At 44.0% G+C, this 14,277-nt stretch overlaps 1 protein-coding gene across 2 annotated transcripts in view; it reads left to right on the forward strand.

The window, feature by feature from the left end:
* METTL16 (methyltransferase 16, RNA N6-adenosine) overlaps positions 1 to 11,762 on the forward strand; it is an 83,280-nt gene extending 71,518 nt beyond the window's left edge. For both annotated transcript variants that reach the window (XM_086686355.1, XM_025917619.2), the window contains one exon: positions 110 to 11,762. In XM_086686355.1, coding sequence (XP_086542481.1) covers positions 110 to 733 — 624 coding nt within the window. In that variant the 3' untranslated portion in view covers positions 734 to 11,762. The remainder of the gene's footprint in view (positions 1 to 109) is intronic.
* Positions 11,763 to 14,277: the final 2,515 nt, after the last annotated feature.

A 14,277-nucleotide genomic window follows, 5' to 3' on the forward strand; every position in this document is an offset into this window, starting at 1 on the left:
CACATTGATGACTTCCTTAACAATAATCTTTTTTCTTTTCTTTTCTTTTTTGTTTTTGAAGTTTTGAGAAAAGTGATTTTCTATCAAATTCTGTTTTTCCTCCGAATAGGTTCAGCATAAACGAGTCCCCTGTGGAAAGGAAGAGGTTAGCCTTTTCCTAACAGCAATAGAAAACTCCTGGATTCATTTAAGGAGAAAGAAACGGGAGCGAGTGAGACAGTTGAGAGAAGTTCCGCGAGCTCCTGAGGACGTCATCCAAGCTTTGGAAGAGAAGAAGTCTACCCCGAGAGAGTCTGGCAGTAGCCAGGATTTGGCCCAGGGCCCCCGGGAGGGCGCCCTGTGTGGGCCTGCTGCACAGGAAGGCGAATCCTCCACTCTTGAGGGCCATTCCTCAAACCAGGATCTGCTTTCCCAGGATGAAAACCCAGAACCTGTGGAGGATGAAAGGAGTGAGGAAAAGGGAGGGATGGAGGCTTCAGAAAATTGTAAAGGCTCTAGCAATGGGGCCCAGGACCGAGAGGCATCTGAGCAGTTCAGCAGCCCGGTGTCTGAAAAAGGAAGCCATCTCCAAGGAGTGGCTGGACATTACCTATTCAAGTGTTTGATAAATGTAAAGAAGGAGGTAGATGATGCTTTAGTTGAAATGCATTGGGTTGAGGGCCAGAATAGGGATTTGATGAACCAGCTTTGTACCTATATACGTAACCAAATTTTCAGGCTTGTTGCTAGTTAAATTCTTGCACAGCTGGGAAGTTTCTATAAAGTAGCTTGCCTTGGTGTGCCAAGAGGTATTCCACCATAGGCCCATTGGTCATTACGTGCAGTTTTCTTAAAAAAAAAAAAAAAAAAAAGAAAGAAAGAAAGAAAAGAAACAAATTAATCTATTTTTAACCCCTGCCCAATCCCCCTTATTAAAGTCACTGGGCATTAGTATGGTAATTCATGAGGATAAATTGTGGTTACCAGCATCAATAAAAAGCCATCAGTAAATTCAGGAGGGATTTAAACCTGACTTAAGCTGATCACCTTAGCTTAGCCGAGGCCAAAAGGATTGTTTTTGGAGTCTGGTCTGGGTCAGAACTACAGAGCATCATGCTGTCTCTGTCATCCATAGTTGCTTTTTGAGGAGGGGTGGCTTTCTCATTCTCTGAATAGAGGCAGTACAGCGGGCAGATAGGCCCTGTGCCCACTTCTGGAGTCACCTGCAAGACTTCTCTGGGTACATAGGCTTGATGACCCCTGTATCAGTCCTGAGGAAGGAACTGGCCTAGTGTTAGGTGGGGGGGGAGAAAGCTTAGTGATGCCAAGAAGAAGGGCTGACCTGGGAGGGCTCCTGGAAACGTCACATTCCTGATTCATAGCTGTTTTGATGCTGCTTATTTCAGAAATAATTAGGTAAGCAAAACTCCCAGATGTGACTGAGATACAACAGAATGAAGCCATAACCCTACCTCCAAACTATTTGAAAGTAGTGTTTTGTAGTAGTTTTACTGATATATGGTTTGAGTTTGTTTTGTTTTTTTGACATACAAAGTGGAGCTTTGTTTTATTTTTAATGTAACAGTATTCAGAATTGAAATCTGTCCATCCTGTTTGAATCCTGCGATTGGGGGAAATATTTTCATTGCTTTGAATGGAGAAATGATTGATGATAGAAATAAGAAATTGGGGGGGTGGAGCGCCTGGGTGGCTCAGTCGGTTGAGCATCCGACTCTTGATTTGAGCTCAGGTCATGATCCCAGGGTCATGGGATCGAGCCCTGCATTGGGCTCTGCACTGAGTGTAGAGCCTACTTAAGATTCTCTCTCTCTCAAGTAAAAAATAAAAAAGTAAAAACAAATAAATGGAGCGAGATAGTTATGAGCAGTATGTTGCTTAAGAAAGTCTCATCTATTGGCAGAGAATTTGTAGTTGATCAAATAATGTTTTTTGTGGGTCCCCTTGTAATCCCTTCTGTGCTTACCTGTTTGCCTTAGAGAATTCTGAGGCCAGGGTAACCATGTTCTTAAAACATGTTTCTCACTGGAATGTCAGGGTTCAGCAGGAATGCCTCTGGAAAAAGAGTATTTTTGTTGTTGTTGTTCTCTTGGTGTCTCAGTTACCCTCTGCTGTACTTAAACTTTCACACCTTGATTTTGATTCTACACCAGTAGTCTCATATTCTGTTTAGACTGAACTTGTTGTATGGTGCTCCTTCCTATCTGCAAAGCAAATGGGGGCTGAGCAGTTAAGCCATGCTTTTGAAAGGTGGCTAGGGGCTCCTGGGTGGGTCTAAAAGTTGAGCATCCGACTTCAGCTCAGGTCATGATCTCATGGTTTGTGAGTTTGAGTCCCGCGCTGGGCTGTCTGCTATCAGCACAGAGCCTGCTTCAGATCCGCTGTCCTCCCCCACCCTTCTCTCTGCCCCTCTCCCGCTCATGTGCGCACTCTCTCAAAAATAAACATTAAAAAGTTTTTTCTTGAAAAGTGGCTGTTGGTTAGGGCAAAAAACTGATGACCTTGGCATATTTTGGCAACACCTAGACCCAGCCCTCAGCAAAGATTCAAGAAATGAAAATAGGACCATATTATACTTCCCTCTGTCATTGGAGACAGAGCTGCAGAAGAGAACAGATTAACCAGTGTTCTTGACCCGGTCCAAGGACCTCTAGAGAGTCCATAAAACTCCTGGATTATTTCTAAAAGCTCTGTGAACACCCACCACCACCACCACTTCTCCGGAAATAAGGATCTCTGACTTAGAGGGGTCAGTGAGCCACTGAGGATTAGGAAGCACTGGCCCAACCTCTCATTTGACAGGATGAGGAAATCAATACCCAGGTTCACACAGAGCCAAGATTGAATTCATGCCCTTGAATTCCTCTGGTTCAGTAATCTTCTCTTGTGCCTCCTCCCCCCGCCCCCCCCCCCCCCACCAAACCTCCCCGTCCTGACACATTTAAATCCTATGCAGGCCCCAAACCTTGTGTCTTATCTTGATAGAATTTTAGGATAATTGAATTAGGTTGTAATTATTCATTTGATAAATGGTCAATACGTATTGTTTGCATATTTGCTTCATTGTAAAAGAGTAGCGTGTACTCATTAAAGATTTGGAAAATCAAAGTCAAAAACAGCAACAAAATCACCCCAGTCACATTCTTCTCAGTTATGACCACTGTTGGTGTTTAATGTTTTCCTTCTAGTCTGTCGATGGGAGGTGCATGAGTGTGTGGGTTTAACTTTGTACTCATGCTGTATATTTAATTTTATATTACGCTTCTCTTCATTTAACGTCTTGTATTTTTCTGTGTTAGATGAGTGGTATGTTTACATACACTCCTTGCCCGTGCACTTTGGGCACAGTATTAGCCTTCATTTGAGTCTGGTACCAAGGTGTGACCGGAGGCACAAAAGATGTGTCTTGCGTCTCTGTGTGTTGCAGTGCCCCAGGTTTAAGGCTCGGTGTCCTGGAGGAGGTTTTATAGGTGGTCAGCTCACCCTTTTAGAATTTAAAAACTGTATGATGAGGGAAGCTTCCAGCTAGAGCTCTGAGTGCCTTCTTTGCACTTGGTTGTCTTCGTTTTCTTCTCTGAGAAGAAAAGTTTATTTCTGTCTAATGAGAGAACATTGAAAACGTTTTTTTAAAACATCTAAAAATTATTTTCATTATGCGTATATTTTATAATTGTGTGATGTGTGATACATACACCTCTGGTATAAGGGAAAAGGGAATTTTGTCTTTAAAGAAATAGGTTATTAACCCATGTATGATAAGGTTGAGTGGTGCTTGCCTTAAGGGTCTGGAGGTCAAGTTCATGTTGACGGATTGTATGGACTTAAATCTTTGTGGTATTATCTTATTTTCTTTTTTGGTCCCTGGCATTGGCTTCTGTTCTCTTGATAACTAAGGTAGAAACAGAAGCTGAACTTGTTTTCCAAGAGGGACTAAAGCTGCTTTTGTTCTTTGGAATCTGCTTTGCTTCCAACAACTGGGTTCTTTCACCCCCCCCATCCTTGCCCTGCTCTTCACACACCAGGGCGCTGCTGTGAGTCCTACAAGGTTCATGTCACCGTGGTGGAGTTTCAGCCGATCTTAAGGGTTGGTGTTGATTACTTAAAGTTTTAGTGTGTATTTTTCGAAATACGAAACCTCTCTTCTCTTGATGGACATGATGTGAGAACACCAGCCTCAAGCTTTGACAAGTAATAAAATTGCAAGTTGTGGAAAAGATGCAAAAGCCCATGGAAAATCCAAGGCCTCTTAAAGAAGGGAGTGTGTGTCCCTTCCATCTTTCTTAAACCACAGCATTTTCCTTTCTAGCCACATGGGGGCATCTTTGGCCCTTTTATCAACTTAACTTTGCTGTGAATGAATAAAATTGTGCCCTTGGTATTTTCTTGAAATATCCCTTTACTACGCAGAGAGTATTTTTTATGTAAACAAGTACATTTTCACATAAATAAAATTTGAAAAATAAAAGTAGAAAAATAGAAAAACCTAGTACTCCATGATCTTTTTTATGGATTTTCAACCTTTTTATGTTTCTTTATGGTCCCAATTGACTGTTTTATTTCCATGTGTCCTGCTACTCTAAAATATATACAGGCTGGGTCAGTCCTTTGGATTAACTTTTTATTAGTATCTAGTTAATGGGGGTACTGTAGGGGAATGTTTAGTTACCTTAAACAGTAATTTTTCAGAAGTCTTATGTTCCAGGTAGAGTTAACATAGAGAGTTCTAAGAAACATTTCACTGTTCCTTTGTCTTTTAATTCTTGTTTTGGTTTATCTGGCTGGTGGACCAGCATGCATGTAGTATGTTGTTTACATCAAAAGTTGACACAGTTGGCTCTGTGTTATATATATTTTATAGGTTAGCTGGGCCTTGTTTCCCATACAGGATGTTTCTGTGTAGAACATACGTATTACTAACTCGGGTCTGTGTTGGTTCACAGAAAAGTTCCATCTATTATGGCACAGGGATCAGAGGTGATGGGCCCAGCAGATCTGCACAGTAGGAGGAAAAGGGTCCAGCTTGGTAGTCAGGAGCCCACTGGGAGAAGGAAAGTCTCAAAGGTGCATCACATTTATAGCCACCCAGGAGGTGCCCTTAGGAAAGGGATGTGACCTCATCTTTAGAGAAGTTGGTGCCTAGGAGATTTGGTTTGCTGAATGGGCACTAACCCCAGTAACACCCAGAAGAGGTTTACTAGTGAGAAAGAATTGGCTTTTGCCTTCTGGAGTAGAGCATTGATGGTCTTGAACCTTTCTAAATGCTCCCAAGTACAAAGTCTGGGTGCTCGTGCCAGCACAATATTAGAAAGCCCTGCGTGGAGCTCACCCCACTAGCAGCAGGGCCTCACACGCATACCAGAGAGTTCCCACTCTGCTCTGGAAAGACATTGAGATCCTCTGCTGTGACTCACCCAAATGACTAAAACATCAGTTTATTTTTTTAATTACTGGTTGGAACAGCTAATGCTCCCTTTTGGAACAGCTAATGCTGCCTTTTGGAGGCTGTGCTTTTACTGCAGGGGGCCGTGTTGTGACTGAGCAAAGGCCTTGCACCTCTGCATGCCCTTTGAGGTGTGGCCTATCTGTCTGTCTCTGTCCAAGCAGAAACTTTAGGGACTCCAGGCTCTCCATGGGGAAGTGGAGGGTCATGGGTGCTCATTATGAGCCAAGAAGCTGAGGTAAGATGGAGTAGACCAGAATCTGCAGTTGGGCTTGGCAGAATTGGCTTGTATATGATGTTCCCAGGAGGTCAAAGGATCTATAAATCCCAGAGGCTTCTCCAGCCTCCCTAGGGGAATGAAAAGCAGAAAAGAGACTTTGCAGTCATCAGACCTGGGTTTATGTTCCAGTTCCACTAGAGGGGTAAATCTGTTTCACTAAGCCTTGGCATCCTCACACAAATGATGAAGGATTCTTGCTTCACAACAGCAGCCGTTAGGTGAAAGTATGAAAGTGAGAGCGGTACTAAGACACCTGGAGGAGTGCATGAGCATAGTGGGCTTCTCAACTTGCTCTTCTATTTGTATTCTTTGAGTTGTCCATTTCTGGTCAGAAAATCTACCAGTAGACTCCCGTCAAAGGTCCAAGACCTCAAGTATATAACTGCAGGTGTGGAGTTCCACTTGACCAAAAACAAAGCCCATGCTTCCATGTACCAGAGTGACAAACAGGGAACCAGATTGATTGGCCATCTTCTGACATAAATTGTCTCCTTAAATAACCCAGCACAGTGGTGTATGTCCCTCTGTTGATAGCTTAAAGAAACGGAAGCTCAGAGAGCTTAAGTGACTTGCCCTAAGGTCATTCACAGAGCTAAGTCACTGAGATATGGGGGTCGAACTCAGGCGCAGAGATCTGAGACTAGGTTCTTGTACCAGATCTGAAGATTCGTAACAAATGCTACACTTAATATGGAAATGGACTTTTGGGCTCATTTGACCTGCCTCTAGGGAAGAGAGAAAAAGCCTCTCTCACCGAGCTTCACAGTTGAAGGTAACATTATTCTCCAGCCTATGATCAATGAGTAAGATTTGATAAATGAAATTGCTTATAATTAGTTCTTAATTTATGCTACCAAATCTTCATAGAATTTTGTATTTGGCAGGAGTGCAGATAATTAAGTAGTTAGGGAAACCACATAATAAAATGTCTAGTACAAGCACATGTTGGATCAGAATCAATGTAAAATAACTGATAATTAGGTAATGACTCTTTGACAATACATAATTGTATAATAATGGAAGAAGGGTTTTACTTTTTTTATAGTTTAATAGGCAGCTCCAAATATTTCACTCACAGAATTGATGTGCTTTTTGATCTTACTGGAGAAGGTAGCAGTCGTCAGAAAAACGGCAAGTCCTCTTCCCCAGGTAGGGTGAATGAACTCGTGTAAATCGGGAGGAAAGAAAAAGGCTGCCTGCCATCTGGTGGACCCATTCAGGGAGTGTGGCCCAAGAGTCTAGAAACTAGAGCCAGGAAATTCCCAGCTAGGGGACTTGGCTGGCTTTAGCAGCCAATCAGCCCCCAGGGAAATGGCAGCTTGTGCTACTGCTGTCCAAAAAGAGAAGACTATGCAGAGAGCACTGTGGGGCCAGGCCCTTCCTGGGAGAGTGGATGAGGCATGGGCCTGCCCCTGTAGATTTTGCGAGTCAAGAGATTTGATGTCTCTTGCTGGGAAAGGGGGGTTCCCAGTCTGCTCTGGCAAAGGATCCTTCATTCAGCTATGTTTGTCCCAGGATTTCTGCCTTCAGGGTCAAGTGTGGAGCTTTATGAACCAAACTCTAGCCTGTATTTCTCTGAACTCTAGGTGAGCACCAATAGGACTTTATTCATTCACAAAGGGAATCATGTTTTCTCATCCTCTACGGCAAGGGCCAGACAAGATGGAATAGCTCATGTTCTGACTAAAAGGGAGTAGCTTTTATTCGATCCCTGTTGGTTGTTGCCATGCAAAAATGGTGTTTGTTGGATGTTCTGAATTTTTGCAGGAAGCCAGAAATCCAGATTTGTGAGAAGTTTACTTGGTTGTAAATCCTGACAGTTAATTCAGTATTCTGTCAAAACCTGGTAGACCGTCAGTTCGTGACCTCTTCCACCACCAGGGGGTGGAACTGTTTACATATTTACTGCCTCCACTTCCCTAAGTCTCATTTACCTCAGCTCCTCAAGTCGGCTTCCTGCCTGCCCCCGCTTTTTTAGAGTGTTTCTCATCTCTTAAGAGAGAATCCCGAAGATTCTGTCCAAGTTCCTCGTTTGCTCTTTGCTCCTAGCACTTCAGGCTGGCCGCATCCATTCCCATGACTTCAACTGCTGCTCACCTATAGATTCATCATTCCTGAGTCTAGACCTTTCTTGAACTTTCAACACCCACATACCTAACCACCTGTTGGACATCTCCCCCAGGACCATGGTAGTGTCAAACTCAATCTATACCTGGTTCTCTCCTATCTTCTTGGTCACAGTCCATCCAGCTGTCCAGATGAGACATTTCTGTTCCTCTCTCTCCTTTGCCACCAGAGACTAAAATCTTTCATCTTTACAAATACCTCCCCAATCAGCCCACCCTCTCCATCCTGAGTGCCACCACCTTAGTGCTCTTCCTCATCTCTCACCTGGATTGGAAGGGTCGCCTGAACCATTTCTGGGGAACTTGCGAGCTGAGCAGCAGAAAGAGATTTAGATAGGTTTGGTGGTGAGGAGGGAGATGAAGAAACCCACTTTGGGGGGTGAAACAGGAGCGCTTTCAGAAGAAGGACCAGGATGGAAAGTAGATCCGTAGGAACAGGTCACAGTTGAGATCAAGAGAGAGGAGTCCTTTCCTGAGAAAGCACAGGAGAACTTTTTTCCCCTTTAACAATTTCATAATAGTTACAAAAGTAATGCATTTTCACTATAAGAATTTAGAAAATAATAAAACTTTATACTTCCACTACTCAAATGGAGTTATTTTACATGTCGTTATCTTAGTATTTTTATATGCATATATATTTTTTAATAACAAATGTGGGATCATGTTGTATATGACTGTTTTATACTTTTCATGTAGCAATATATTGTGATAACCTTCTGATTATAAAACTAGTGTCTGTCGGAAGACTTATAAAAAGTTAAAATAACCAGATAGCACACTGTCCAGAGACAGCCACTTATATTTTGGGTTTATTAACAGCGTGTTTTCTTTACATGTCATCTTGAGAGTGTTCCTTCACTAAACCAGTTGTTCCTTGCTGGAAATTTTCTATTTTTCACTATTGTAAATAATGCTTTCATGGACATGTTTGTATAAAAATCCTCATGTGTCGCCTGGCTGGCTCGGTCAGTAGAGCATGCCACTCTTAATCTTGAGGGTCGTGAGTTCAGGCCCACATTAGGTATAGAATTTAGTTTAAAAAATCTGATGTGTTTTCTTACTGCTTTAGGATAAACTTCTGTAAGAATTACTGAAGCAGGGGTGCCCGGGTAGCTCACTCGGTTGAGCATCTGACTTGATTTCGGCTCAGGTCATGATCTCACGGTTTGTGGGTTCGAGGGCTGCATCGGGCTCTGCGCTGACAGCACAGAACCTGCTTAGGATTCTGTCTCCCTCTGTCTCTGCACCTCCACTGCTCACACTCTGTCTCAAAATAAATAAACATTAAAATTACTGAAGGCAGAGGATATGACCTTTTTAAAGGCTCTTTGTGTATATTGCCAATTTGGTCACTAACAAGATTGTGCTAGTTTACATTTCCATACATGCCAGTTTTAACCACTCCTTTGATAGCTCTACAGGGCTGATTTTTTTAATCCTTTATTGGGGTGCCTGGCTGGCTGGTAGAGTGTATAGCTTTTGATCTCGGGGTTGTAGGTTTGAGCCCCACGTTGGGTATAGAGATTACTTAAAATCTTTAAAAAAAAAATCCTTTATCAATTGATAGACAAAAATATTTTCATTGTTTTAATTTTGTAGTATTAGCGAGACCAGACATTTTCGTATACGTATACATATTTCTGTTATATATTTATCTCCTATATTTTATAAAATTTAAATTATGTTCTGTGTTCATTTTTCCATAACGTGTTATTTTTGTTACTGAACTGCAAGGACACATTTGCCAATATTTACCTCCATTTTGTCCTATACCTTTTTATTTGTGGTGATTTTGTTTCGGTGTTACAGTTAGTGGCTTGTAGAGGGTTTATGTAATCAAATCTGTCATTCTCTGCCTTTATATTTTCTTTGTTTCCTTTAAGGGTAGAAATCTCTTTCACCACCCGTGGAGCAGAAAAAATGTTTGCCTGTATTTTATTATGGCTCTTTTTGGCATTATTTTTTACATGTAACACTTGAATTTGTATTGGTGTATGATCTGCAGTTTAAGAACCTAACTGTGTTAAACGAATGGTTCCAAGTTATCACAGAGTAACTGTTCAGAGAGATGACTGGTAAGCTCCAGCACTGCCAACTGAGGTGATGGGAAAGGTACTCAAGCCCGCTGGGGGTTGAGGATGGGCTCATGTACTGGTATCATCAGTCCCCAGCCTAGAAGTGGGAAGAGAGGCACAGGCTAGTATGTGGCTCCTAGAGTGTCCCCACCACTGGCCAGTACACACTCTCCCAGTGAGCCCTGGGGCTTTAGAAAGAAGTCCAGTTGTGAGAGTGGACGGAGCCCTGGATCTAGGCACTCCAGCCAGTGACAGGCCACTACTCCACTCCTTACGTACTATTCTGAGAAGGCATCGGTTCAGGGCACAGGTAGCTGGTCTCTCTTGGGTTTTACAGTCTTGATTCTGCAGCCTGCGTCTTAGGTGTGAGCCTGGTTTGCTGGGACAGTAGACCTCTGTCTTTTCTGTGGGGCATCACAGCCCAGCCCCTCTGCCCTGGGGGGCCTCCCCTGTCATGGACACCCCCTGCCTCCACTTGACCCAGCTGGCTCTTGACTCACATTACAAGACTACCCCTCGTTCTGTTCACAGCCTTGCCCAGTCTCACTCCCATTGACCTGAATTCATTTTCTCTCATAAAGACACTTTTTTTTCTTTAGAGGAATAGCTGAAGTTCTCATCCTTTCCCTCATGCCTTTCCAGTTTGATCAGCTTCCTCCTCCAAGTCCTCTATAGCCCCCATCTCTAGCTGTAGCCTTTAGCTAGCTTGGTTTCTCAGAAAAGCTCAAAGTGCGTGGCTCCTCCCTTTTTGCTTCCGAGCTGCATTTCTTTCCTTATTACTCAGTGTCCACACCCAGGGCGGTTGCCTGGATAAAAATCTGCCCCCTTTCCCCCAGTCACCTTTTCAGCCTGGACACAAACACCAGTGAGGAATGGCTATCTACCTAGGGCCAGTTAGAAGCTCTTAATTCCTCAGTGGCCTGACGCAGTTCAGTATCCTCAGGCCATCTGAGCCTCTGGATCCTCAGTCTGATTCTCTTTCCTTGCCTTCTCACTCACCTGCTAAGCTTGTTTATTGGGCACCACTAAGCAAAGTTAATGATTATCCCTGTCTGTAGCCAAAAGGGGTGAAGTTATCTATCATCACCCATTTCTGTGAGGTTTTCAAGGACTCTGGACGCACTTCCCCAGGCTTGCCTGTCCCATGGAGTCAAGGGAGAACCAGGCCACTTACTCATGCCAGCTGACACTAAGCAGCTTTGTGACCTTGGATAAGACACCTTCTCTTGGGAGGTTTGGCTAGATAATCTCAACTCTTCCAGCTGTGAGGTCATGTGAGGCAAGGAAGAGGGGGAAGTACATGACTTGGTTTTACCTGTTCTGTAGGTTCAGGAGGAGTCCTTTACTCAGTGGGAGTGGAGGAAGGTAGGTGAGGACTTCGGTGGAAACTTACAGCTCCGAGGAGCCTGCTTCATTGATGACTGAATGAGTACCACATTGGATACATCTCTATCCGAGCAATTCAGAATCCTGCTCATCAGTCAGACTGGGCTCATCAGTCAGTCAGGAATCAGGTTCAGTCCACTTAAGTGGACCAAATTAAAGTCCATTTAATTGCTTCTTACACCTTCTTAGAAAAGTATGATTATCTGGGAACCTAGCCTAAAAGAGTACATCAGCATTCTTAGGAGTCTTTGTGTGGTCATATGATCTCTTGAGCTATATCCAGCATGGTGGTAGAGGGCAAAGCTAACCTTTTCCAGGTATTACTGTGGAGTTGAGTTCTGCTCTGACCTTTTACCCCACCCTGGCTTTCCAAATGTCAGCTGGCCTTGGCTACAAGGATACCTAGCCCCGTGCCTGGCACATGTCAGGCACACAATAAATATTTGTTAAACGAATGTTGTCTGCTGTGTCCCTGAGTGTCTTACTCTTCATCCTGACTATCTCCCTTTGGTCTTGGTTTAATTGTGATATGTGAAAAACTTCCTAAAACCACTTGCAAAATTTGAGAAGTTGGGCCTGAACAATTAGGACATCTTCCGGGATCTAATGTAAATACCTGTACTTTGGCTTTGTTTTTGCCGTTATTATGTATGCATCGTAGGGGTCAGGAAACTGATTTTAATAGCTCTTAGGGTTGCATATGTATGTAATGCTTTGTTGGGGTGGGGGCGGTATGGGTGGAAGATAGCCTCATCAAAGGAATGTCTCTATCTCAGCATATTAAAAAATGGAGGGATTTAAATTGGGCATCAGGATGCACAAGATTTGAGGAGGAAGGCTGAAAACAGAAGTCCTTTAAAGGTACACAATGATTGGGGTACCTGGGTGGTTCAGTTGGTTAAGCGTCCAACTCTTGATTTTGGCTCAGGTCATGATCTCACGGTTCGTGAGTTCAAGCCCTGCATCGGGCTCTGTGCTGGCAGCACGGAGCCTGCTTGGGATTCTCTCTCTTCCTTTCTCTCTGCCCCTCCCCACCTTGCTCTCCCTCCCTCTGTCCCTCTCTCAAAATAAATGAATGAACTTAAAAAAAAAAAAAAAAGCTAAAAGTACACAATGATGGGTGGCCCAAGTGTCCTGCTCCAAAGGTACTAAGCACGTAGAAGCCATTAAAAAAAACTTGAGCAACTTTTTGGAAATGGCTGGGCTTTGGATCATTGCCACAGAGTGCTCACCTTTCTGGTGAAACATCAGAAAACTTTTCTCTTTCCTTTGAATGAATACAGTTGCCAGCTTTTACCCCAGTTCCATCCCTTTGGAGCAGGAAGCTGGGGCTAAAATGTTAAATGGCTCTTCTATCCATTCCCCTCTTCTTTTATACCCTGCTTGTAGGTTATCTCCCCCAACTGTCCATTCCCCAACTGGGGAAACCCTGGCTGATGAGAAATTCTGTTTAGCCATTTTCAGGCTGCTGTAGGCAACAGCAGGCTCAGAAAAAGCCTCCTTTCTAAACCCTTGCTTTTGCCTAACATCCCCTGGCTGCTGTCCCCACATGACCCAAATAAACAGATGATCATGTGAAGCCAGTAAGGCTGTTTGTTTTAAATAGCAAGCATCTCCACTAAGCTCTGGAGCAGATGGGATATTGGGGGCAAGGGAGAGGCCGGCATTTGACTCTGTTCACCCCACTTCTCTCTCTCCCACCCCTGAAGGAAAAGGCGTCTTCAGTATGTTCCTTTTCAAAAGGGTGCTGCTTTCATGGGATAGAGCTCATTCCTGACAAGAAAAGTCAAAAGTTGGACTTCAGCCTCTACAAGAGACTTCAGGGCTACATGAGTGCTATGAGCACCTGAGAAAGGCGGAAGGTACAGCTGGATGGAGCTCTCTGAGCATCTTGGGCCACTGGACAGAATGGTAGTGCTGACCCCAAACAAAACAAGAAGTTGGTCAACATTATTTTAGGTCACTATTATGTGTATTATATATATTGTTTAGCACCCCACCCCATCACACACAGCTATGTATTGTCTTTTTTTTTTTTTTAAATGTCTTATTTATTTGAGAGACAGAGTGCAAGCGTGGTGGGGGCGGGGGCAGGCAGAGAGACAGACACAGAATCTGAAGCAGGCTCCAGGTTGTAAGCTGTCAACACAGAGCCCAATGCTGGGCTCTAACTCATGATCATGACCTGAGCCTTTGGACATTTAACTGACTGAGCCACCCAGGTGCCCCTATGTATTGCCTTTAAACTTACCATTTTCTTTGGTTGTACAAGTGAGCCAGGCCCAACCACACTAGTAGCAGGTGGCAGACACCTGAAAGGAAGCAATGTCAGGACCCACACAGATCTCACCCTCCCAGGAAAAGGGCATTCAAGCATTCATCTCCGGGCGGAGGGACAACTGGGCTGAGTTGTCCCCACCCCTTCCCCACTACCTTCCTTTCCAGCTCCATCATAAGCAAAGCTAGTGACACCTGAAGTGTGTGATGGCCTCTATGCTCAGCTACAGACACTGCGTAAAGATCAGAGCCCTTATGTAGACTGCTGTTGGCAAACACCCCCCCTTCCTTCTGTTGGTTCTTGATTTCCAGGATCTGTGCAGATTTTCTTAGTATGCATTATGCCCCTGCCGGCTTTCTGTACAAATTTGGGGCCTTTTTTAGACCTCAAAATAGGAACATAACCCTCTAAGGGCACAGTGGGGATGGGATGGGATGGGACGAGATGAATTGGCAGGGTGGTCTGCCACTCAGCCGTCCTCATTAAGGTTTGCTTTGTGGTTCTGTATAATGGCGAAGCCCAGGCTGCAGGATCCTGAACCCAACTGACATTGCCCCCCTCTGTTCGAACCGGTAGCAAAGAAAGGAATCTGAGACTAGGACCTGGGGGCCGTAGGACTGCTGGCTTTGAGGCATTGGAGCAGCAGAGCTGTACATGGTCCAGGGTGCTGCAAAAGTGCCTTCAGCCGGGCT

This window comes from Puma concolor, chromosome E1 (assembly GCF_028749965.1).
Source record: "Puma concolor isolate L17-30 chromosome E1, mPumCon1.1.hap2, whole genome shotgun sequence".
Classification (NCBI taxonomy): domain Eukaryota; kingdom Metazoa; phylum Chordata; class Mammalia; order Carnivora; family Felidae; genus Puma; species Puma concolor.